This window comes from Drosophila tropicalis, unplaced genomic scaffold (assembly GCF_018151085.1).
Source record: "Drosophila tropicalis isolate 14030-0801.00 unplaced genomic scaffold, ASM1815108v1 contig_867, whole genome shotgun sequence".
NCBI classification, from domain to species: Eukaryota; Metazoa; Arthropoda; class Insecta; order Diptera; family Drosophilidae; genus Drosophila; species Drosophila tropicalis.
Window position 1 is genome coordinate 1,853,331 of NW_027173362.1, and position 26,283 is coordinate 1,879,613.

Genomic DNA, 26,283 nt, shown 5'->3' on the forward strand with positions numbered 1-26,283 from the left:
TAATGCCACGGCCAGCTCAGTCGCAGGATTGGTAACCCATTGAAGATGTATGGGGTAACATTCAGAGAAGCGTCACAAAAAAAAAAAAAAAACCAACCGTCCAATACAGCTTAACACTGGGAAGTTATTCATGAAACATGACAGCAGATCCCAGTTTAGCTTTGCAGGATTCGGCGCAGGTGCTAAGGGAATATTGCCAATAAGTGGTTCACAACTAAGTATTAAGTTCTAAGAACCAAAGGTGACCTGAATTTGAAGTTTTAAATAATTTGGAAACGACAGATTTTAATTTCCTTGCAGAGGGTATAATAAAATTGGTCAGATGTTTGTAACGCACAGAAGGAGACGTTTCCGACCCTATAAAGTATTGATCAGCATGAGAAGCTGAATCGATATAGCCATGTCCGTCTGTCCGTTCGTCCGTCGGTGCGTATGCGTTTTACTCAGCCATCTTAAGAGCTATCGCAGTGAAATTTTTTTGGGGGGCTTTTTATTACCCGGCGGAGATAAAGTATGAAAATTGTCAGGATCGGACCACTATATCATATAGCTCCAGAACAAACATTTTCATAAAAATTGAAGTATCCCCATGAAATTTACTACGATGATAGTATTGGATATAAAAACTCAGATTCCATTTCAATCCGATCGGATAAATAGAACACAAGTTACAGTCAATACAAATCGGTTCAATCGCAGCCGGCAGCGCTGCTTGCTGTCTACAAGGACTGCAAGGGTATATAAACTTCGGCATAGCCGAATTTAACTTCTTTGATATTCTTTAATATTTTGCTCATTTCTAAAAATTGAGGCTTTTTGTTTATTCCAAAATGATAGTAATTTTATTCTATATAAACATATACATATTATGAATTTAAAAATTAAGGGGGCAATTATGGGTTTTTTAAAATGATTTAACAAAGCTTAAGTCCGTGAACACAGCTGTAATTGTTTATGGTGTTCAATGTTACGAAGGTTTCCTCAGGAACGTTTATGATCTTAGTGTGGATTATGTCTGTTAGTAAAATATTTTATATACGCCAATCAGCATAAGGATGACGACCGATATGAATATAATCAACTCTAGTCCGTATTTCTCATCCAAACTGTTTATCCAGTTGGAAAAGGCCGTGGACACACTTAGGCCCTCGGGAGTTGGGGCGCGGCGTGCGTGAGGTCTGCAGCGTGCTTCTAGTGTGTAGCCAATGCTGCAATCTGCCATTTTCTTCGCTCTCAGCCGAGCCAAATTTCGAGCGAATGCACTCTGGTACTGGGATTCCTCCTGAACCTCATAATCAGGAGTCAATTGGTATGGGGGAACAGCTTGTGAATGGCGACGGCCTGTGGCAGAGCCAGGATTAGTCTTGGTGTACCTGTCATAGTGACGGCTATGGGTGTTCAGATAATTAGAAGAGCTGCTGCCTACGGCCCCCTGAGATGCAGATTGAGAAGTGACTGGAGCAGGCACCGGTACCTGCAGCATCTCCTCTTCCTGTTTGTCGTCTGAGTCTAGCACAATAAAAGAGTCGTCCTTCTTCGGCGATTTAGTCTTATGGCGACGCTGAATCTCCTGTTCCAACGTGGCGGATGTCTTCACCGTCTCCTCTTCCTGTTCGTCATCTGTGTCTAGCACAACAAAAAAGTCGTCCTCCAAAGTTGTCGTCGAAGATTGAGTCCCGTGGCTACGCTGTAACTCCTGTTCCGCCTTGGCGACTGTCTTCAGCATCTTCTCGTCCTCTTTGCCATCGGACTCTAGCACAATAACAGAGTCGTCCTCGGTACGTGTGTACGGAGTCTCTAAAGCAACTGAGCTGGTCGATGGCTGCAATGTATCACACTGGTCGGGCGATTTCTTCGGGCTTTCTGCCAAAGACGCGCGCAGAAGCTGGGGTAAGCCTTGGGACTCCACTTTGGTTCTGTATTCGGCATTGGACAGCTGGTCCACATCTTCCATGTCGGCCATAATAGAAATGATTTGTATTTGAATTCCTTTTGTTAATACAGTTGGAATATTTTGTTGAAAATTGAAATTTGGCGTCACTTTCAAAGTGAGGTGGAGAAAACACTGATGTTATTTTCAAAGTATCAATGATTCCTAAAATACTCGTGTAAGACTTACCAAGCTACTTAGTTCCTACCTTTGACTATAATAGTTTTAGTTTAAAGGTACACCCATGGGCATTTAATTAGAATACATTGGTTGCAGGACACAGCAATCTGGGCCTGTTCTTTGTATTTTTCGAGTGGACAGCTCGCCAAAGTGTCCGAATTACGATCCCATGATTTACTTTATAAGATAACATATGTAATATTTTATCAGATTTTCATAAACTCTTGGTAGTTCAAGGTGTTTTTCTGAAGAGTTCTGAAATAATAAAAAGTATTTGGAAAAGTCCCTTACATTGGGCTATTTTTATGTTCTTTACAAAACTTTCACAGTCTGTAAATATCCTGTGGTGATCGTTTCTTCAAAACTCCAAACAAATTGAATTTGGGTACATCGAATCGCTGCATATTCAAAAAATAAAACAAACGACAATGTTTAAGAAAGTTGTGAGTGGTGCTATATTTATTTCCGCGACTGTAATCTAATGTAAAGTCATTTTGAAATCCTGTGACTATACTTTAATTTGGCTAGATTGCGATGGGAGACTAAAAAAAGTATTAGATTTGCATTTTGAATAGAGAAGTAACGGTCACGTATACGAGTCTGCAGTTTGAAATATCGGGAAGGATCCGGACATTCTGGACCTTCGCCTTGAATCCGTCCATGCATCTTGTTCTTATAACTGTCACTTATTTTTAGCTCGGGGGTTAGCTAGATTCCAAAACCGGATTTAATGGGGTTTCGGTCTTTACTTTTACGAACAATTTCGAAAAGGTTTCTAACTATTAATTAAGTACATACATATGTTTTAAAATGGCACTTTTCTTCCCTCTAGACCCGCCGCCCATCCGTAAGCATCGATCGTGTGCTTATAGTAATAGCATCAACGAGTAAACTGAGGCTATTACTTTTGTTTTTCTAAATCGGTAAGTTATGGTTATTTGTTTATCTGGCACTACATGTGGCATTAGTAATTCAGTTTACCTTATGTCCATAAACAAATGTATCTCTTTAGGCAACAAATAAAGAGCCACAACTTCTGCATTTCAAGCAAAATATGTTTCCGTTACAATTTTCAAGAAATAATAACAACCCCAGAATGGGGTCTTCTATTTTTAGAAATTATGGATGTGATTTTTGATTATTTCATCCATTTGCTTAGACAATTTCTGAACTTGAAAATCGCACGACTACTTCAACGAACCAACCTAAGGAAAACTAAACCTACAATCAAATAATAACAAATGCATTTATGTATTTATAAAAAATTCTGTTCAAATCTAGCTAAACCAAGCGTACCAGCAACCTAGCGCCCCCACCAGCCAACGGCCAACTCCGGCCTTATGAAAAAACGTTTAAAACTTGGCTATTTTTCGTCCGATTTCTATAAAATCGGATATTAAAATTCCAATCAAACTTAATCGAATTTAAATATGCCAAAGGTAGAAAACTACGGGAGAGTTTTTCAAATTACGGGGGCGGAAAGGGGAGTGGCAAAAATTCGAAATAAACTTGATCATTTCACATACTAAACGAGTCTATATACCAAATTTGGTAGATATAGCTATTATAGTCTCCGAGATCTAGGTGTTTATACGGACGGACAGACGGACGGTCGGACATAGCTAGATCGACGCGGCTGTAGATCTGTAGAATATTATATAAATATACTTTATGGGGTCGGGAAAGCTTCCTGGTATAAAAAAGGGAACAGTTGTGGGCCACCTGGGATAGTTAGACCACTAATACCACCTGAATAGTAATACCACGGTCACTAATACATACATGCATATGTATGTATAATAAACTGACCAATAATAATTTGTATGACAATTGTGTCAAAAGTAACGAAGTTATTCATAAAAGTCACTATTTTCGACCGATCGCCCATATAGTCACTGTTCGTGACTTTGCCGTTTGTATGGGAGCTGTATGATATAGTGGTCCGATCCGGCTGAATCTGAGATATAACTCGTTATGAACTTTTCTCAAGAATATATAAAGTATAATCTGGTTATAAGGACTCCTCTTAACGTCCGTCCGGTTATAATACAAACTTATATGAAAGGGCCCCCCGGTTAGTAAGTCTTTGGGATAAAACGACGAAAATCATCGGTCCCTTGAGCGTCTTTATAACCGGATTTTACTGTATACACTTTATTTGGTCGGATATGCTTTGCCTTTTTGCAAACGTATAAAAATTATACGGAAAATTTCTTTAATTTGATAAGTTTTTAAATGAATTTTTAAGGGACTTGCCCTGTTCGGGCCCTCCAAGCTGCTGAATGCGGCTCTGTATGTGTATTAATCTTTTAAAATTTGAAATTTTTTTTCAGTGCATTATGGAAATGTGCAGCCGTATTGGCCAGAGAGACCAATAAAAGAGACAGAGAGAGAGAGGGAGAGCCAGAAATACTAAGCGAGAGAGAAGTCGGGAGCGACTGTCCAATGAGCCATGCGAAAAGTCGTCGGGAGATCAAAATCAAAATCAAGAGAGAGAGAGAGAGAGAGCGCAACCTGGAGCGAGAATTCTTCAACCTGCCCTGCCTGAAATCTCGGTGGCATGCCTCAACTCAGTCTCTCCCAGCACGCGAGGAGCTGCGGATCGTGGCGATTGCCTGAAGCAGAAGAATCCTAAAAAACATTAACGTCTTTTATATATATACATATATGTTTTTTTTTTTTTTATTATTTAATTATTATAATACGCGACGGTAAAAGTGAATTTTTTTCAAGTGCAACAAAAAAAACAAACAAAAACAAAACAAACAAAAAATAACCAAAAATAATTGTGCAAAAATGGAATAACAACAAAAAGAAGAAGCAACAAAACAAGCAAAACGAATAATAAATAATATCAACAAGAAAAACAACAACAACAACAACCCATATACCTATTATATATGTATATATAATAAATAAAGCGAAAAAGTGAGTGATTTATTTAATATACCTTCTCATATATGACATTTTTTTTCTCCATCATTTCGGAAGCAGCAGCAAAAGTTGATGATGATGATGATGATGATGATGATGATGATCATTATGATCTCTCTTGTGTGGAATTAAATTAAATCAAATGATAAAAAATATAAATCGAGTGTAGAAACAGAGGCAGCCCTCTGTGCCAAAACAAAAAACAAAAAAAAAAAAAAAATACTGAAAAAAAAAACAAACAACACACACACACACATACACACAAATGAAAAAAAAGCACATACAGAAAACAGAAAACCAAATCGGAATCATCAACAGAAACCCCTCTAAATGGAGGAACTGAACTGAACTCACTGTCTGTATGCCAAAACATTGGGGGCTCTTCCACACACAGACGCACTAATGGATGTACTTTACATACACACAAACAGACGTACATACATATGTATTACGAATGTATGTATGTGTAGGTATATACATATGTATGTATAAATATAACAGCGGAAGGAACAAGCGCAACAACGCACAGGCAAAAGGGTAGAGACATCATCAGACCAGACCAGACCAGACCAGACCATCCACAGACCTCCGACGACTCCATGCGATCTGTTGGAACAGAGAGACAGTGAGTGAGTGAGAGAGAGAGAGGGAGAGAGTTCCCTTCGATCAAGCTCATTTCAAATCCATATGGTTTCCAAATCAACCCTTTTGATTGTCATTCTATTAGATCCCTTTCTCAACTGTTTTTGACTTTGTTTTCCCTTCAAAAAATCTCTGAAATCCCTTTGGTTTCCAAGAGGTTCCCAAAAAGAGGAACCAACCATAGGAATCGTTCTTCTTATTCAACACAATTCCCTGGAGTGGATCTTGAATCTAGTAAGAACTTTAAAAACCAATTATCAAGACCTGCAAATGTCATCAGTGTTCAGGAAATATCGAGAGTAATATTAACGATATTTAATGTATTAAGCGGAATCTGGGGAAATATCGCACCGTCATTAAGAACTTTTCAAATCATCAAATAATTTGTTATTTTGGCCATCTGAAGTGGTGATCGAAAAACATTTTCTTAGCCTGGTAAATATAGTAAAATCCGATTTCTGTTCGTGGAACATGCCCCATTGGAATGTCCAAGGAGAATGCTCCTCGCTATTTATCGGGCCTTAAGTAATGACAAATTTTAGCCGATCATAGATTTAGATATGGTTAAAAGAGTCAATTGATATCAGAAATAAAATAGTTTCTGGAATCATCTATATATAAAATATTTTCGAAATTTCTTAATAATTTCAAAATTTTTTAAAATTCCACTTGAAATTCTCTCTGCGATTCTCTCATATGAATAAACAAATGAAGCCTAAAATTCTATAAATTGTTGCTTAACATTTTTCATTTTTTGTTTGTTGCTGCTTTCTAATGTGCTTCTTCTTTCATTAAAATTCTTTATTTATTGTTCATGTTGTTGTTGGAAACCGCTTAATGGTTTGTCGCGTTTTGGAATTTACACAATGACAGTAAGAAAAATAAACTACAACAACAATCAAAAAACAAATGCCAAACTCAGAATAGGTAAATAAAGAATTAGTCTACACTCTTTTTTTTTTTTTAATTTAATTTTATTCAGATTTTTATACAAATTTTAAAAGCACTTCAACAAAAACCAAAATATGCATGAATTGTTCAAAGTATTTGTATTAAAAGTATTTGTATTCATTTGTATTCATTTGCATTTGCCAACTGAATCTCAGATTGAATGTGCCTCTGCTCTCAGTAAGGGTATTCACAAACAACAACAACAAAATGAATACCTCTAACAACAACAATCATAAAAAAATGTTTTTTTGAGTAAGCATTCAGTTGACATTTTAATAAATGTCACTCTCTCTCTCTCTCTCTCTCTCTTTCTCTCTCTTTCTCTGTCTGTCTCTATCTCTCTGTGCCTTTAGTTGCTGCTGCTGTTTGTTAAGTGGGCGTAGAATAATAAAAAATTAAAAAATAAATCACAAAAATCCAAAGAAATTCGAAATACGTAGACATCCTGTCCTATCCATTCAACTGAGATAGATTTCCTTTTTTCTAAGGATATCAATAAATGGAAATTAAGCAAGAACATTTTCCAAGGGTTTTCCCACCTCATTTAGGCCAAAACTCACTTGGAAATTGTTGGCAAAGACTTCGACCAGCTGCTAAATGTCAAGTCTAAATTTATAATAAAAAACCAAAAGAAAAAGAAACTAAATGAATAAAACGAAAATCAAAAAGGGATTGCTTTGGCTTCTCTCTCAAGTTTTTCATTTTGGCATCAACAAATTGGGTCAAATTTAAAAGAAATGTATTTTAAATTTAAGATTACGTGACTGCATAACAAGGAGGTAACTAGAAGAGAGGTCAGCTTTAGGGTGGGGTGTGAGTGTGAGTCCAGAAATTGCAAGGGGGATTCCCCGAAATTTCCAATCTCAACTGGACCTGACCTTCTTTTTTATAGATCATGTATCGTATTATGCCCAGTCCCTAAAGTAACGAACATGGCCTATTTTGATTATGTTTCCAAATCTTCTGAGAATTGAATTTAACGAAAGTTGGAGTGGAGGATCCCCTTTAGCCTTCGCTCCATTCGTCAAATGCCCTTCTGCCCTTATCGAGTTAGTCGATCTACATACATATCACCATCCTGATAGTGGGTCTTCTTTGGAGTACGTTTGCCTTGGTAAAGTCCTCTATTTCAATCGATTTGTTTCCTCAATCCTCACGGAAAGAGGCAGAATCTACTTTGGTTAGTGGATCTCTCTTAACTGTCTATTGATCGATTTCGAGAATCGATCTTTGATATCGAAAGTTAAGCAGTTCCTTCAATGAAGATAGAATATGGAGTAAAGTGTTTTGAAATACGTTTTCGAAGGGGGTCCTAACATTAATCATTGATTGATCCCATTTGACTGATCCATTTGGAAATGCTTTTTATTTATTTTTGTATCTTTTGCTAAAGGCAAAATTTCTTGTCGTCGCCTTAGGCCTTAATTAGTGCATCAAGAGACGAGAAAGCAAATAGCAACAACAACAGCAACAACAACTATGCAACATGATTTAAATTGCTGTCACTGTCAGTTTGTCAGACAGCGGCGACAACAACAACAACAACTAAAACAACAAGACAAGAACCTCGCACCAAAATGTATCTTTAAAATATATATGTAGCTACACGATCGCTGACATAATAATCTTTCACACAATATATTGTTGTTGTTGCTGTCGCTTTTGTCGACTCCCTTTTTTCGTTTGTTATTTCTCAAATGTCTTGTGCCATTTCTGACTTGGAAATTCTTTTTCTTTTCTGGATGCTAAAAATATGCATACACTTGATTTTCTCTTTTCTCACACACACACACACACACACATACTATTTTTATTTTTATTTTGGTTGTGCGTGTGTGTGTGTGTGCTTCTCCTTACTCTGTCAAAAGGCATATTAGTTTTCTAAGCCCTGTTTAGTCTTATTCATTTATTTGACCAGACTTCGATCATTTGGAGTTTGTTTTATATATAACTTCTCTCTTCGCTTATGTTAGTTGTAATTCTCAAGTAGTTTTAGCCTTGGTGTCATGGTAGGGCCAGTCCTACTTATTGCTGTAAGACTGAACAAGTTCATTTTGAAATTCTTCAACAATTTCATAAGGTTTTTGTTTGAAATCCCGAATGATCGTTTAGAAACAATTCAATTGACTGGTTTTAAATGATTATGGATTTCGGGAACCCAAAAGTTGATTATAGCAAACTTAATGGAGATCTTAGTACTCAATTCAGTGAGGGTATACAAAAGTTCGAATGAGCCAATCTTGGTTTTGGCCTTCTTTTGTCATTCATTTTGTATATTTAATTCTTTTAAGGCCAAATGCATTCTATTTTGGGTTGGGAAATAAATTTTCCTACACCGACAAACGGTGACATGAGGAGGCTTGTCAATCTGAGATACGAAAATTGCTTTTACTTTGACTTGAATAGAACGTAAACCATTTTCAACTAGTTCTTAACTAAAAGAATGGTACTAACTAACTCCCTTACATGCATCGACCTTTTGCCAGATTGGATGCAAATCAATATTTTTTCATTCTGATAGAAATCTCTTTTAAAATAAGTCAAAATGAATTATCTTTCAAAAACATAAATTTAACTATTAGTTAAATCCAAACCGGAAATAAAAACTCATCAAACTAATTAAATGCGTTTTTAATGGTTGGAAGAGAAATGGTTTTTCATTTCACTGGGTTTTCATAATTTCAAAAAAAAAAAATTCATTTTGATGGTCAATCAGGAAATGCCAAGCGTCTATATATAGGGGAATTTCCGATTTGACAATTTGAAATTCATTTGATACACTCGGCAGCCCTTTAAGCACCACTAAGCACTTGTTTGTCCATAAAAACGATCAATTGTGGAAACTGTTGGACATGCTAATGAGGTAACCACCTTCTGCCACTCCCCTCTCTCTCTCCCTGAGTGTCGCTCTGTCTGCCAATTGATTGGGCTGCTACGATCGATCGTTCGATCGAATGGGAAACTGTTTTAGTTTAGGCTCTTTTCGAATGTAGTTTTGCAGTTTTGCTAGCAGATGGATGGATAAATGATCTCCCCACATAATCCATTTTCATTCTCTATTCTCCATCGTTCACTAGGCCCCCCCCACCACCCCTTCGCCCCTTGCACTGCCTTTGGCTCGACCAGCACCATTATTGCCTCTCCCTTTGCCTTGGTTCTTGTTGTTGGGCCGGTGACCATAATGGTTGATTTTAATTAAATATTTCTTCTTCCTGTTTGCCTTGTTTCCATTATTTGCGTATGCATGTGTGTGTGCTGGTGTGTGTGTGTGTCGAATGTGTGTGTATTTGTTTGTCTCTATTTCTAATACTCAGCCCTCCCACAGTAGATGACAAGTGTAATTATATATTTCCATGGCTAATGATTTCCTCCTACCCAACTTGGCCAAGAAATGTTGAGGAACTCTCTCTCAATCTCTTCGATATTTGGACGATAATCAATAAAGACTTTTGGTTAGAAGATAATCTCTGATTGAATATCCACATGAAGGGTTAAAGAATTAACTTAAGTTTAGTTCATCTTTGTTGATCGGGTTGGATATTCATTTTGTCTTCGTTTGATCGGGTCTAGGGTATTTGGTAGGGTATTTGTGCTCACAGCTGGCGACTGGAGCCATGCCATTGGGATGCACTATCCTCCATTTCCGTCTGCATCTTCACCTTTTTACTCCTCCTTCACCAGCGGAGACGGCATTATCATCATTCGCACAACGGCAAACTAATAAACGGCCGTTGGTCATGATAATATTGCTGATAGTGCGACGCCATCTCCCTCATCATCATCATCATCATCATCATCATCGTCGTCGTCATCAACATCAACATCAAAATCAACATCATCGTCGTCATCATGATCGTCATCAACATTATCATTATCATAAATGCGTACAGTTTGCAATCAACTTTAATCTCCCCGACTACCGACTACCAGACTACAGACAACCAGAGGCGGAGCCGGCGGTGGACATGTTCGGTTCATTGGCTTAACCCGCGTTTTTTTTCTCCCTCCCTTACAGCTCTTTGGCTCTTTTTTATTTTCATTTTCATTTTGTTGATTCCTTCCAACGACAAAAACTAGTAACATAAATGGCCATACAGAATTATTATTTATTCAGGGAATGGTATGGCAATATATTTTGATTCTAGGCAAAAAGTCCTCAATGATTAAAAGAAGATAGCCTAGAAAGGATTAAGAATAACAGCCTTAGAGGGCCCTTCAAAACCCATTTTCAATACATATCGATTGAATGCAGCAGGAACTTTCACTCTGACTACGCCCAAATGCAGTCCATATCGGATATTGATGCAATAATTCCATTCGATAACCATAAAAAAGTTAAATAAGAGTGTTGAAAAGTTTTTGCTTTTTTTTTTGGGAGTTGTGAGACACTGCTGAAAATCAATTAATTAGGCCTGTTCTTCTTCCGATTCCATTCAAACTGAAGACCTATTCTTGCTTCCGATACCCAGCCAATAATTCGGTTTGAAATCGTTTGACTCTAAGTCAGTTTGATGAAAATTAATGGCAAATTTTCTAATTAACCTATGAAATTGACTGCTTTCAAATATTTGACATAAATGAATCAATCCAATCACAAATTAAGTCCAACTTATTTTTGTTACGACTTCTATTCGAAAACTAATTGATACCTAAATAATTATGAAGCTTGTCAACCCTGTTACCTGACTTAATAGGTTTTTAGCTCAAAATTTGAGAACAAAAACTTCGAAAATGGTTTTGTTCTTGAAATCGACTGGAAAACGAAAATAGACTTGAAAAGTAGATATTTTCAAAAGGGTTTCCAAATCATAAGGACATGAAAACACAAAAGATTATTTGAGATCATTTGTGATGAATTCACTAAAATTTTTAAGAAATCTCAAACAAACATTGAATAATTTATGGTTCCCTTGAAATTCGTTTATAAAAACTTATCAAAAATATCAAAAAAGTTACTAGTTTATTTGATAAAAGTCAAAAACCCAACTCAAATGGTTTATTTTGAATAAGATTTTGTCATTTGGCAAGATCTTTTGTGGTATGAGAAATAAGAATTAAACAAATTTATGATTTTTTTTGAGATTTTTTCAATTGTTTCTTTTGCCATTTGCAGAAATGATGCCGCCAAAGCTGCCAGGCAGCTCAGAAGTAGCAGAAACAGCAGCAACACCAACAACATTGCAACTGACGAAACTAACAACGAGTAGAAGTAGCAACAACAACAACAACAACAGCAATAATAACTTAACACATTTTAAAACAACCGAAACAAAAACAACTAGAAGAAATACCGAAAACAGAAAAGAATTACCACAAACATCAATATCCTTTCACAAACGCCGACGAAGGCGACAACAGGCGAACACATTCACAATGCCAACGAGAAGATGGAGAAATCTAACCGATTTAAGCATAATGCTCTTAATCTCCACTGCCTCTTCAGTTGCCTGTGTTGCCGCTGCCGCCGCCGCCGAAGCCTCCTCCGCCGCAGTCACAGCATCATCCGCCTCATCTGTGACTGCATCCCCTACATCTAGTATTGTGCCCACAAGTTTTAGCTCCAGCTCAAGTTCTAGCTCACCATGTGCTCCGCATCATTGGTGGGATGCCATGCAGGATAAGTGTATACCCTGCACGAGTTGTCAGGGCGAGATGATACCATTGCGACCATGTCAATTGCACACTGATACAATATGTGGTTCCATCTATGATCTGAAAATCGATTGGGTTGTCCTAGCCAAAACTGAGCCCAATTGGAAAGAGGTAAGCCCCTGTCAAAGTCTCAAAGATCCCATCGTCCAATCTAATTGCAACCATTGGATTATTCATTCATTTGGCAGCGCCGAAAGTCGTCATCATCCTCTGAGTATGAGCACTTCGAGCAATCCCAATCGCACAAGTTGGCCCAGTCGACATTGCAGCATTTGACCCATGAGCAATTGCAGCAGCTGCATGATGAGGCAGCAGCTGCCTGGGCATTGGATTGGCAAACGAGCATCTTCTATATAGCCGTATTGACCTGCTTGATCTTCTTTACGGTGGCCGCCGGCATCCTCATCCATCATATGCGTCAATGGCGTCGCATGGAAAGGCGTTTAGATCAAGGTAAGTCAAAGGTCCCTTCATCCCCTTATGCGAATTTGCACCAACAACTTTTGGATACAACTGTACCGATTGCCTTACATTATGTTTACTGTTTGTTTCTTTTTTGGGGGTTTTACTTTAGTTTCTGTACAAACAACAATCCGATTGTTCAGTTCATATGCAAAACATGTCGGTGTACGACGCCAAATATCTTGACATTTTCGTTCTACATTGAACGAGACTTGTGGCAGCCAATCGACCAGTGGTTCATTGAGTTAGAGCTGACAGCGTGACACGAATACTTGGAAAGTATTAGAGGAAATCGCATAAGATTGTGAATTCCCCCAAAGCATTAACCAAACATTAACTCTCCAAAGAATTTAGATCAAATCTAACTAAGACGAGTTCAAAGCCACTGAAAAAAGTAGTTAACCTAATGGACTAGTGGGAATCGGATAATAATAATTGAAGGAACTATTTAAGAAAACTATAATTTGCTTCTTGGGTTTCCTCTTTTTTTTTTCCTAAGGATCCTTGTGTTTTTTACGAAGTTTCAGAAAGAAAATTTATTTAGCGATCTTATGAAGTTTTAACTTATAGATCCAGGGAGGGTCAAGACACCCTCCGAAACGGCAGTATTTCGAATCGATTTTTAATATTTTTCGGTACTTTCTGTCCTCGTACTAAGAAAATGCTTTCATCGCAAAGTTTTTGTTCGGATAGGAATCCGAATATGTTCTCTAGATCCAACCATGTTTTAATAATATTAACTCTAATATATTTTTTTAATTAAAAATTCTAGAACATTCGATTCAATGTTTTCCCTGCAAATTTGTCTGTTAAGGTTTTCTTGAGCGTTTGTTTTGGATTCATTTATGGCATCAACAGACACATGAAGTTGAGATTTTTTAACTCTCAAAAAGATATATTAACATATATAACAATTTTGAAAAAATACAACATTTAAGGTTTCAAATTTCCCAAATATCGAGGTCGGATCTTCTGGAGAGAAATATCCATCTCTTATATAATTTTTCCCTTTTTTCATTGTCAGTTCAATTGATCAGCGTTTGGAAGATTGTTTTAACAGAAAAAAACTTGATCAGTTTTTTGATTTTGTTGATTAAAATAGTTTTATTTTCTTACTTGCTTATGACTTTAAAAGGAATTGATTTGAATCAAAATATGACTCTAAGACGAGTTGGACACTATTCAATAATTGATTCTAGAATGAATCGACTATGATGGAAAATATGATTCCAAAACAAGTCGCTTACGATTAGTTGACAAAACTACTCGGCTATGATTAAGAATATTCCTTAAAAAGGAGTCGAAACTAATTTTAAAAAAGTATTTTGGGTATCATTTTCTCCCAAACAATGGAGTCAATTATAATTAGAGAACGAGATCATTGAAAACTTATTCATCAGATGAAGGACTTAAAAGGGGTTCGTTTGCAATCAGGAACTCTATAAAATGGCATGTAGGAGTGAGTCTTTGATCATTTTTCAGCTTAAATCATGAAATTTTTGTAGATTCGTTTTTAATATATATTTAGTCTGTATGAACTTGTTGGAATGTTAAGTCTTTGGTTACTCAAATAACCGAATAAGAAGCTCATTTTATCTATGAGAAGTATTTCAATCAGTTCCGATCTCATTCCAAATCTGTCTTTATAGAATTATAGATTCATTTGAAATCGAATGGGAGATTAAATCCTTAGATAACTCATACACTATGTGTGTGTGTGTGTGTGTGTGTGAGTTCACGTTGTCATCGTTAGACACATTGCGTTTGTCTCGTTAATATGCTGGAGAGGCCTTTTTTCTCATACAGCTCGTGCAGCAATTCGCTGGAAATTCTGCGCAACGCGCGCGCCTCTTTTGGCAATGCCGCCTCCATCGCCTCCATCGCCTCCAACGTCGCCAACGTCACCGACATCGCCTCCAATGCCGCTGATGAGAATCAGTTTCAGTTTCTCAAAGTCTCCAAGTGACTGGAGGAGCTCTCATACATCAAAGTGTTGTCGTGTTGTTCGTGTTCTGGGCTTATAAATATTCACATACATTGTTTGTATAAATATGTTTGCTTTGGATTTTTGTAGGGCTTAACTTAAGGTTGTTGCTGTTGTTGTTGTTGTTGTATTTCGCAGCAGCTTTCTAATTCAACAGGGTGAACTTGTCGTTGGGCATGTTAAGTAGGAATCGGTGTTTGTTTCGGATTGGATCGGTGGTGTTTGAAGACCTTTGGCAATCAATGGCCAATGGTGAAGAGGTGATGCATTTCGGGTCAATGGCAACATGCCATGCATTTACAATTGTTAAGCGTGTGAAAGTCGATTCTATAGTTTTTGGTTTCTTCTCTAACAGTTCTTAGTGTTGGCAAATATTTGGGAAATCGTTGGGCTTCCATTTCGTTTAGATCGTTGTGTTAGTTGATTTTGTTTCTGTTTCCCTCCAAATGAATAAAATAGTTTGCCAGACGTGGGCCACATGTTGCCTGGGCATGGGCACTGCATGAGTTTTTCCACATAGACACACTGTTTGCGCGCCAATCGTGTTGCTGCTGCTCTCTCAACCTCAACCTGAACCTCATCCTCTTCTGGTCCCCCATCTAGAGATTTTCAACAAAATTTATGCCCTGTTTTGATAGGGTCTCTTCTAGGTACATACATACATATGAATCGTTGCCTTTCCTAGGCGTTGTTGTTGTTGTTATTCTTTCTCTTGTAATCATAATTCAGCGCGTGTCGTCGCCGTCGTCCCACGCAGTGAATCTAGGAAAAGTGCAGCGTGAAAAATAAGTAAGAAAGAGCAAGAAAGCTAGATAGATTGATAGAGCCAGAGAGAGAGAGAGAGTGAGAAGGATAGGTAATAGGTAAATCCTATAGACACTTGCGCATCCGGAAGTGTGGTTACAATTTCCTCAGGTATAAAATGTCACGTTCTCCACTCGTAGTTCTCAAGGACAAGCGGATGTTGTTTTTGGGAGTTTTCTTATTCGTCTTTTTTTCTCTCTTTCTTTCTCTGGTGTTTTGGTAAATCATGTCACAAACCATGTAAGAAATCATCATCATCATCATCATCATCTTCATCATCATCTATTACAATGTTGTGGAGGAGAGGCATAAGAAGCAGGGGCAGTTGTAGTAAGTAGAAGAGGGGAAAAAACATGAAAAAACATTCATTTTGCTCTACTCTGCTTCCGCCTTTAGCCTTTCCGACTTTAGCCTATTAATAGGAACATTGATTTCCTTTCCCTCCCCCGCCAACGATTTTGTTTAATGATTAAATGTTCGACCAGCTGCTTGTACAGGAAGTTCTTGTTGAGTAAAGGTGGTTGAGGATACACACACACACACATTCACACACACACACTCGAGTCGATCTCTCTCCCAAAAAAAAACTTTTCAAATCGATCATTTTCCCACTCATATTTGACTTTTCCCTTAGTGGCACGCGCAAATATCATCATCTAAATATAAATAATTGAAAGGAGAACTGAAAATTGAAACAATTGAGAGGAGAGTGGTCCAGGGGAGTGGAGGGGGAGGGTAAAGAGTAGCTATTAAGTGTCGTTATGTGTTTTGTGAGACGATTGAACAAGTTGTCAACGAACCAATTAAAGCAAATTAAATTGATGAATAGATCCGCCAACAGATCGTATAACTATAAGTATATATAATGGATGTTCAATGGGCATTTCCTCCAACAAGGTTCACCGAGAACTTGTTTAAAACTTTTAAGCTATATTAACTAATACGATTTCTAGATTTGAAATAATATTTCATGCTTACAAATGTTTCAATATGTTTGAAAACTTTGTTGTTCTTCTTCATTCTTAAGGATTTTTATGACCTTTTTGACCTTATTGTTGGATGATTAGCTCTCAAATTTAAGCTTATACAGAAAAATTAAGGATTAAGTCAAGTCAAATAGTTTTATTATTTATAGAAGTACAGTAGAATCCGGTTATAACGTCCAAAACAATCTTATATGAAGAGGACTCAGGTTAGTACGTCTTCCTGATATAACGACGAGCGTCCTGTATGTGCATTAGAAGTGCTCTAAATACTCTTCAAAGTGCAGTGAAACCTTGATATAACGAATCCGAGAGTATCAACCATTCGGTGTTGGTGTTTTGGTAGTACTTATCAGACTTTGAAAGGGACTTTACTACAATTTGTTATCTTTACAACGAAGTTTTATTATACTTCAATCCTTATGACATTAGTACAGTGAACATATACATACATATAGAGAATATGTACAATGTTTATAGAGAAACTTTACGTTGCTTAAAGTTTTTAACTCTTCAGTTGATTAGCCTTAGGTCTGATTCTAAGTACAGTCCACACTTGGGTTTATGTCTCAATAAGATCAAATTCAATCTTCGTGTGACATTTCCATAGATTCCAAAAAAGATTTCGAATATTCTTCGAGATTATGTTTTTGTTTCTTTCTTTGCCATCTGCAAACAGGAAACGAACAGTTTATAAAAGGGAAATGCCCATATACATATGTGTGTGTGTATGTTGGAGTCAAAGATCGGAAAAGAACTACAATTTTACCATATCTTTCGGCCAAGAAGAGAAACCAAATCCTAAAATTGTAACAAAATCAACAACAAGAATACTATTTACGATATTTTTTTTGGACGAAATATTTATTATTTTGAAATTTTCTGCCCCTCCCACTTTTACCGCTTGCAGGAAATTCAAAATTCGAAATCGATCGATGTGGGGAAGGGGAATAGTGAGGGGTTTTTGAACTCGGTACGGCGCATTTCCGACTTGTAAACAAGAATGGCTGCCAACATCCATTGGGTTTCTAGCCCTCTGAGGCTAGATAATTAATCATTTATTTATAAACTATAGGCCAGAGGCTAGCGAAAAATAAAAGAAAAAAACTGAAAAATAAGAGGAAAAATTAAGTTTCTTTTGGCCAAGATAGAAGAAGAAGATTTCTGCCTGTGCTTCCCCAACGTTTTTCATTTTGGCTATAATAACAGAAAGAAAGAAAACAAAAGCAATAACTACTCACATTTGAATACCCTAACAAAATCGCCTTGGTAGATGCTTATGCCATCTGATCAAAGTGAATGTACTCTATCTGGTAAGGGTATCTACACAAAATCACATCCACAGTCGTGTTGCTATTGGCCATTGAGAATTTTGTAGAAAACTAAACAAAAACTTTTCAAATTTGCGCAGTTCAATTAGATTTGTGGCCAGAGAAGAGCAAGAGAGTGACGAATGAAGAGGGGCGGCAGGAGGTAGAGAGTGAGAGAAGTCGGTGTAGTATCTTCCATAGACATATGTATGTATGGAATTATCTGTGTTGTCTGGGGTTTTTGTTTGGAATATTGGGAAAAAGCAGAGCAGCCACAGCACTTAAAGTTTTTCCATGGAAAATTCAATGAACACAGAATTCTGGCAAGCTGATTAGTGAATAATAATAATAAAAAATAAAAATACTATATACATATGTACATATGTATGTATGTATGTGGAAAAAAGCATTTGAGAAAACAAAGAAGAAACTTTATTATGGGGTTAATATTGGAATGAGTATGAACTGAAGCAACATTATCAATCGAAATACACTTAGAGAAATCTAGAAATATATGAGATTATAATTGAAATTTGTTTTCCTTTTGATTTGCTTGCAGATGTGGAGGAATTGTCCACCAAACTGATGGCCAAATTGGCCGAAGTGCAGAGTTTAGATGGTGGCACATTTTTCATTGGCAATGCCGATGCCCTCAGGGGTCTGCCGGCCACGGCTGCTGTTGCAGCTGCCCAGGGAGGTGGCACAACGATGCCAGGGCACCATCACCATCATCATCATCGTCATTTTCTGCATTCCTCGACTGGCCTACCGTCGGGTGGTGTTGGCATCTTTCAGCCGCAACATGTGCTGTTGCCTGGTAAGTCCCATGGTCCCATTGTCCCATAGTAAAAATATGTCAAAGGTCAAAACCCACTTGAGACCACTTGAGAGACCATGAAATCCTTTAAACGCCCAGTCGGTGGTCATTTCACAGAGCGTGACAAAAAAAAAAAAGGCAAGCAAATATATAATGCACAGAAATTTGCATAAAAATCCTCTTGGGCGGCGGCGACAATAGCCTCTTAATGTTCCATGCAATGTGACTATGCGAATGGAATTTATAAAATTTCGATTTTTACTTATCATAAGCTCCTCACTACCCCCTAGTTACACGGGGCATATTAGACGAGTGCCTAACTTTCTGCAGAGGCCTTGCAGAGGATCAGTTTGTCTGTCTGTCTGTTTCAGTCCCAACTACTCTGTCAGTAGTTAAGTCATTCAAATTAAACTCTGTATTAAGAGTTGTTTTTGCAGTATGTAGCAAACATGTTAAAATCGTCCAGATCAGACTGCTATAACGTACATATATTTGCCATACAAAATCAGTTAAAAGTGATCTCAAGAAATGTAGGGATTTTGCCAAGTCGATGCCTTGACTTGACTTGATAGTTTTTCGATTCGCGTTCTTCCATATGAGAAAAATAATAATAACTTCGATCTTTTTTCCTCCCCCTCCGCCCAACCTCTTTGCAGACAAACATCATGGCAAACACCATCAACAGGAGCGACGCATATTGAAAACTTTGCAGCCGGGCAATGTCTACATCGAGGAGAACAATAAGGGTTAAAGTGTCAGAGAAATTGGACAGTGGCAGCCAGAGGAATAAACTACTTAATGAACTAAAAAAAAAAAAAAATTAAAAGCAAAATCAAAAATTTTTGGCAATAAAAAATGGGAAAAAGAAAACTCAAAAAAAATATATATATACTGAAACGAATTAATTGTATTTGTATTCTTTTTTTTTTTTTTTTGCTAATGTTTTAATATTTAAATTAAATGTTATGTTGACTTGTTTGTAATGCGAGAAAGTGAAAGAAGATAACGAATTGAATGCGAAAGAGACAGAGAGAGTGAGAGAGAGCGAAAGTGCTAACGATTTGGCAAAGTTTTGACAAAGTAATTATTTCGAAAATTTCGAATATTTTTATACTTTTCACATCATTTGTTTAAATATTTGCCAAATTTGGTAAAACGAATTGAAATTATTTTAATTATTATTATTATTTTTTTCTTTTGTACATACGAAATACATATACGAGGGCAAAAATCTATAAAGTTACGACTATATATATCGATACTGATATATACATACATTTAAATGAGTTGCAAACCATAAACATATTATTATTATTATGATTAAAACTAACAAATTTTCTACTTAATGTAAATATTAAGACCCAAAAACAAGCATTAAGAAAAAAACAAAAACCCAAAAAAACGAAAACCAACAAAAACAAAGCCAAGAGCAATATCGGCCACATATCAACTACTATATGTTTATTCTATATAGTCCGTGCATATTGTACATGACAATCAAAAACACACACACACACACCCAGCTATACTATATATATTTACTCTCTCTATATATATTATTAAATTTTAATTATTTAACGAGCGCATTTTTATTATTATTATCATTAGAATTTGTTTGTTCTTCCTGTTTTGGTTAAAACTTTTGATAATAACAGAAATCAAATTTGGCAAACAATTTTAAACAAATAAGTAATAACAAATTTACAACAAGTGAGTGAACTGTAGTGCGACAGAGAGAGAGAGAGAGAGAGACGTGGAGTGAGCGAGAGAGAAGAAGTAATGTTTATATTCTAAGTGCTATAAAAATGTGTGCAACAATAAAAAGTTTTAATGAATTAATTTTTGCTTCTTGATGCCTCAATTGATCTTCCTCTCACAGACCTTGGAATCGGGCAATATTTACACTGGTATTGGCTATATACATAGATATATATATATTAACTATATATAGTCCATGTGCCAGTAAGATGATGATGTTGCTGAGATAAACATGAATAGAATTTATTTATCAAGTTGTTTATGAGGCCATATCCTCCATCCTCCATCCTCCATCCTCCATTCTCCATCCTCCATTCTCCATCCTCCATTCTCCATCCTCCACTTTCCATTCACTCGTCGTCTCCAATCGCATCTGGCCAGTATCTCGGAATGAATGATGCTTCTGGCTATTAAACGGAATTTATGCAAGTGTGGATCCCTGAGTCGAGGACATGAAGAGATTTTATGCTCTTCATCTCCAAGTCAGTTCAAAGTTTCTATCTCCAATTGGTTGTGAATTACTTCAACTACTTCTAGAAATTATCAAGCCACGAAAGTCGTGAATCCTTCTGAGACCTAATCAATTGTTAGCTCAATGGTGTAATCGTGTCCTTTTAGAACCATATCCAGGATGAAAGTAGAAACAAATTTAGTTTATCATTTTGGCTCAATGTTGACATCAATGTTTTCCAAATCCTTCTTCGATATTCTTATCGATATTTTGATATTTTGATTAAAAGAGAAAGTTTCTGTATAGATTCAGTTTACTTTACCCTCTCATAAGATTCCCTGAACATCTATAAGGTATTTAAACCATATCTTTTCAATACTATTTAAACAAGTATTTTTAGTGCATAGTTTGAAAAACGAGAATCCATTTTGGTTGATCTGGGCTAAGCCTAATTATATTCTGTCAAGATGAACAAAAATTCTTTTAGGATCACCAAATGCAACCGATGACATCCACATGGCAAAACTTCGAGATCCACAAAAACATCAAAAAAACCAGAGGGCCGGGGCTAACTTCGACCGCGTCAAAGCAACTTTTTGATAACTCTTTCCTTACCTATTAGCCATCAATGTGGAAGAACGTTTTATCTAAAAAGCCTTATGTTTGCGAAAGAATGGCCTACAATCATAGGAAATAACAAAGATATGGATCATAGTCACTGTTTTCCACCGATCGTTCCTATGGGAGCTATATGATATAGTCACCCGATCTTGATCAAATTCGGCACAGTCATTAACATATATATTAAATTAAGAAATGTTTAATTTAAAAGCAATCGCGTTAAAAGTAACGAAGTTATTTACAAAAGTCACTGTTTTCGACCAATCGTTCCTATGGGAGCTATATGATATAGTCACCTGATCTTGATCAAATTTGGCATAGTCGCTTATAGGCGTAGTAAACTCTCTAATATTAAGTTTCACGACAATAGCTCAGAAAATAACGAAGGTATTGAGAAAGTCACTGTTCGTGACTTGGCCGTTTGTATGGGAGCTATATTATATAGTCACCCGATCTTGATCAAATTTGGCATAGTCGCTTATAGGCGTAGTAAACTCTCTAATATTAAGTTTCACGACAATAGCTCAGAAAATAACGAAGTTATTGAGAAAGTCACTGTTCGTGACTTGTCCGTTTGTATGGGAGCTATATGATATAGTCACCCGATCTTGATCAAATTTGGCATAGTCGCTTATAGGCGTAGTAAACTCTCTAATATTAAGTTTCACGATAATAGCATAGAAAATAACGAAGTTATTGAGAAAAGTCACTGTTCGTGACTTTGGGGTTTGTATGGGAGCTATATGATATAGTGGTCCGATCCGGCTGAATCCGAGATATACAACCCCTGCAGTATATACAAGCCTATGTGCAAAATTTCAGCTCTGTAGCTCTTACGGTCTAGGAGGAGTTTGCGTTGATCCAGACGGACGGACGGATGGACGGACATGGCTATTTGAACTCGTCTCGTCGTGCTGATCAAGAATATATATACTTTGTATGGTCGGAGATGCCTCGTTCTATGCGTTGCACACTTCTGACCAAAATTAATATACCCTTTTTGCAAGGGTATGAAAACATCGAGAAATCGAAGTGGATCGATATTTGGTCAAACAGAAGACAAGTTAGGCTACTTTATGTAATATTTCACTTAGTGTCCACATTTAAGTTGTTTATTTTCATTCTCTACTGATTAGATAAAGGAAAGAAAGGATCCTCAGGCCCTGGAATACCATGAAAGAGAGTGACAGTCACATTGACACTCTATTAGGGACAAGATTTGGGTGGAGAAATGATGACCTCAAACGTTTCCCTTCTATTATAAGAATTTTGCTCATAATTTAAAGGAAAAACTTGAAAATTATGGAAATCCATCGAATTTTCAGAGCGAATTCCATTCGACACTGAGACACTTTCAACCAAGTCAAAGTAGTTGATAAAGACAATGATCAAACTATTGGTAAGTCCAACTGACAAGACCACAACTTATAAAAGGACTAAAAATGATCTAATCTCGTATATAGAATCGAGAAGATGTCATAATTTCAAACTGTGTTGAAGATAAACACTCAAATCAGCAGACAACCCGAAGGGGTATTAGTTAGATTATTCGCTAGTCGGAGGTCCCAGAAAAGAATTAAATTTGAACTAGGCTTAAAATAATCTTTCATTAACGATTGTTTCGGATTCGCTTGCTTTTCATTCACATTTAGACTTTTTTGACATAGACAATTCAATCTGTTCCAATCTGATCTTCCGAAAACCTCTTTTGGGTTTTCAGAACTTTTGAAATCCATATATGTTTTTTTAAGCGTTTGGTTTTTAAAATTGAAATAAAACTCACAAAATTTGAATATTACTGTTAAATTTTTATTTGAGGTGATAAAACAATCTCTGCCAATTACTTTTTAAAAATGACTTCATGTAAATGTTGGCCGCGACTGCGTTTCAAGTGATCAACACGGAAGGTCCAATTTTGCACCACTTTTTCCAGCATGTCTAAGGGAATTTCGCCAATAACACGACTGATATTGTCTTCCAATGCACCAATTGACGCTGGTTTGTCCTGGTAAACCAATGACTTTACATATCCCCACAAAAAATAATCCATCGATGGTTGAATGTCCAATAAAGTAAAATGTGTGCGAAATTTGTCCACAATTGCCTTTATGGCTTGCTCGGTTGGTCGGTTGTGTCGACCATAATATGGACGTAATTTGCGAAACTTTTCACAGAACACGAATTTTGATAATAAATTTCAATGATTTGTAAACGTTGTTCGGGCGTAAGTCTTTCCATGATGAAATGGCAAACTAAACTAAGCATTTTTCACTTTCACAGCTGTCATGAACATCATGCGGTATGTCAGTGTTGCCAACGTGAAAAACCAAACGCTTAAAAAAACACCCTTTAGATACATAACTCCCATAACTCATAAGTCTAGTGTAGGAAATCGTCCTCAACTTTAAAATTTTGAAACTCTTCTCATCTAAACGATTGATGGGGTCTCTCGATAAAGACAAATTTCAACTGTCTTTGGCTTAATTTTTGCCCACGATGATTTTATAAAACTTATGTCACGTGTTACCCTTTTTAAGGCGTTCGTTAAAGAAGAGGATTTACTGTATATAACAATAAGCAAGTGTGAAAACTCCAAATGCTGGACATCCAGTTCGTGGTAGCTACATATGCCCTTCCTATTTGGGGATCTGCAGCCACATCTACTGTCAAAAGGGTCCAAACCATGCAGAACAAAAGGGTCCGAACAGGAGCAGAATGGTACGAACGAAGTTCAGTTCTCTATCACGACCTGGGTCTACCCCAAGGTAGCTGAACCAATAGGTCAATCCCTTAGCCAACGACCTGGACGTCCATTGAGTGAGAGATAGAGTATGTTTCTTCTCTTCTAATTTTCATATTTTCCTTATGGTTTCTTTAATAATTTTGTTCCAGTTGTTTCTCTATCTTTCGGGGGATACTTCTTTGGCATCGCCAAAATGTCTGGTACGCCAGAGTCAAGCGATCGACCGAGCAAACGTCTGCCTAGCAATGCGAATGTCAAATTGAAATAGAATTGGTCTCGGTGGGAAGTGGCCGCGGGTTGTAGGTGTATGGGGAATGTTAATGGGGCCAGGAAATGTCTTTCCATGGAAATGAAAATGAAAATCTGAAGAGACAGAGACAGAGGCAGATGGGGGGTAGACCGAAAGACTGCGTCTACGTCTTTGTCACCATGCCATTGTATGGGACTTAGTCTTGGGTGCATTTCTCTGCAATTTGCATTTTTCGCATTTGACTACACGTTTAACATTGAAAATGGCAACGACGACAGCGACGAAGGCAACAAATGCCAAATGAATTTATTAATTTGTATTCTTCTCTATTATTGCTGTTCTTGTTATGGCAGTTACACAATTAAAGTCCTCTTACATGCCTCCAACATACATTGTTGATTTGGCTTTGAAAATGGGGAAAAAGAAAAACATCAAGAGGGCCTGCAATGCTCATCGACTTGGAGATGCTCCTTAGTTTGATTTTCTTCTACCCTGGTGTCGATCCAGGATCGAAAGGAATGTCAGAGAAACAAATCATAACTGGTAGATAGATATTAAAACTAGATGGCCCAATTCATATTGTTTTGGTTTACTTGACTTTATGTCATTTATCACATCTTGTATTTGAATGTAGTTGAATCTATTTGAAAGTTCTAATATGTAATTGGTGTCCTTTGAGTCATTTATTAAGGCTATTTGGATGGTTTTGCAGTTGCCAAAATATCATTTGCTCATTTCAACTATTTCTTCTTTCAAAAAATGTATATTAAGGTGCATAGAGTCTTTGATTGGTGACGTTGCATAAGATGCTTCTTCATTTGGATCGCACTTTAAACAGTAATTAAGTATTGCTTAAGTATTGCTTTGTAAGGGCGTACTTGCTTTTTGTTTAATACTTACTTTGCTTACCAACAGCTAGTACATTTGTTTAGTTTTGATATTTGCTGTTTGTCTTCTTAGTTTGTCTTCGATCTAGATGAAGTCGAAGATAGTCAGTCGAAGCAACTGACTTTATTACATGGGGAAACAAAACCTGAACAGATTGTGAGACTATCAAATAGAAATTCTCGAAAAGAAGTACTTTTAAGAAATAAATGGAACAGGAAAGGAATGGAAAAGTCTGGTTAACTCTAGAACTTTGAGTTGAAAGTGTTTTCCCTGCATTGTTAACCAATAATAACGTAAAAGAAGTATTCGGATAACCGAGCAACTATATTCGGATGTTGGTAAGTTTCCTCTTTCCTCCTTTCTCTGGATTTCAAGAATTTGTATTACGAATAGTTGCAGTCTTAATTGGAATCTGTTCAAAACTGAAATCTAGTTCATTTGAATTCCCTTAATTGCAGCTTGTTAAGACCATCTCTCTCACACTTATAAACCTATTAGCCTTGTACGAGTATAGGGTATCAGAAAGTAGAAACATAAACAGAAGAAAACAAAACAACATTTCCAATGAAAAGTCTTTTCAATTGTCCATGCCAGGCACGAAATCTTCAAGAGTTTGTGATTATGTAGTAACTGATTTGTTGCTGTTGTTTTTCTTGCTGGCCAAAACAGAAATTAATTAGCCAAGACGTGACATAAATTGGCAACAAAAAAAAAAAAAAAAAGCGAAAAACAAAAAACAAACACACAAAAATTTCAAACATGCCAAGAAAATTTCAAAAACTAAACAAACAACCATCCAAAGCGATTATTAATCAACATAGTGTTTCGTGCCTGGTTAGCAATCGCTGAGTATTTCGATATTGATCATGAATATATAGTATGCACTTTTGTTTGGTTCAACGCTTCGCCTTGAATGTATGGAT

The 26,283-nt window shown here is 36.7% G+C and overlaps 2 protein-coding genes across 4 annotated transcripts; one reads left to right on the forward strand and one right to left on the reverse strand.

The window, feature by feature from the left end:
- Positions 1–1,018: 1,018 nt before the first annotated feature.
- On the reverse strand, positions 1,019–1,954 carry LOC137583634 (otefin-like). Its single transcript, XM_068298724.1, has one exon. The coding sequence runs from the start codon at positions 1,952–1,954 to the stop codon at positions 1,019–1,021; it is 936 nt and encodes a 311-aa protein (XP_068154825.1).
- Positions 1,955–4,670: 2,716 nt separating this feature from the next.
- On the forward strand, positions 4,671–20,488 carry wgn (wengen). 3 transcript variants are annotated; one of them, XM_068298353.1, is made up of 5 exons: positions 4,671–5,038; positions 11,751–12,400; positions 12,478–12,742; positions 18,392–18,649; positions 19,306–20,488. In XM_068298353.1, the coding sequence occupies exons 2-5, from the start codon at positions 11,753–11,755 to the stop codon at positions 19,398–19,400; spliced, it is 1,266 nt and encodes a 421-aa protein (XP_068154454.1). In that variant the 5' UTR covers positions 4,671–5,038; positions 11,751–11,752; the 3' UTR covers positions 19,401–20,488. The 3 variants fall into 3 exon arrangements, with proteins under 3 accessions (XP_068154454.1, XP_068154456.1, XP_068154455.1); XM_068298355.1 differs by lacking the exons at positions 4,671–5,038; positions 11,751–12,400; positions 12,478–12,742 and adding an exon at positions 17,752–17,835; XM_068298354.1 differs by lacking the exons at positions 4,671–5,038; positions 11,751–12,400; positions 12,478–12,742 and adding an exon at positions 18,272–18,290.
- The last annotated feature ends 5,795 nt before the right edge of the window (positions 20,489–26,283 follow it).

Coding starts and splice junctions, on each gene's coding strand:
- wgn (XM_068298353.1), top strand. CDS start 11,753: ATGATGCCGCCAAAGCTGCCAGGCAGCTCAGAAGTAGCAGAAACAGCA. Junction 12,401..12,477: donor CTGAGCCCAATTGGAAAGAG/GTAAGCCCCTGT, acceptor TTCATTTGGCAG/CGCCGAAAGTCGTCATCATC. Junction 18,650..19,305: donor GCAACATGTGCTGTTGCCTG/GTAAGTCCCATG, acceptor ACCTCTTTGCAG/ACAAACATCATGGCAAACAC.
- LOC137583634 (XM_068298724.1), bottom strand. CDS start 1,954: ATGGAAGATGTGGACCAGCTGTCCAATGCCGAATACAGAACCAAAGTG.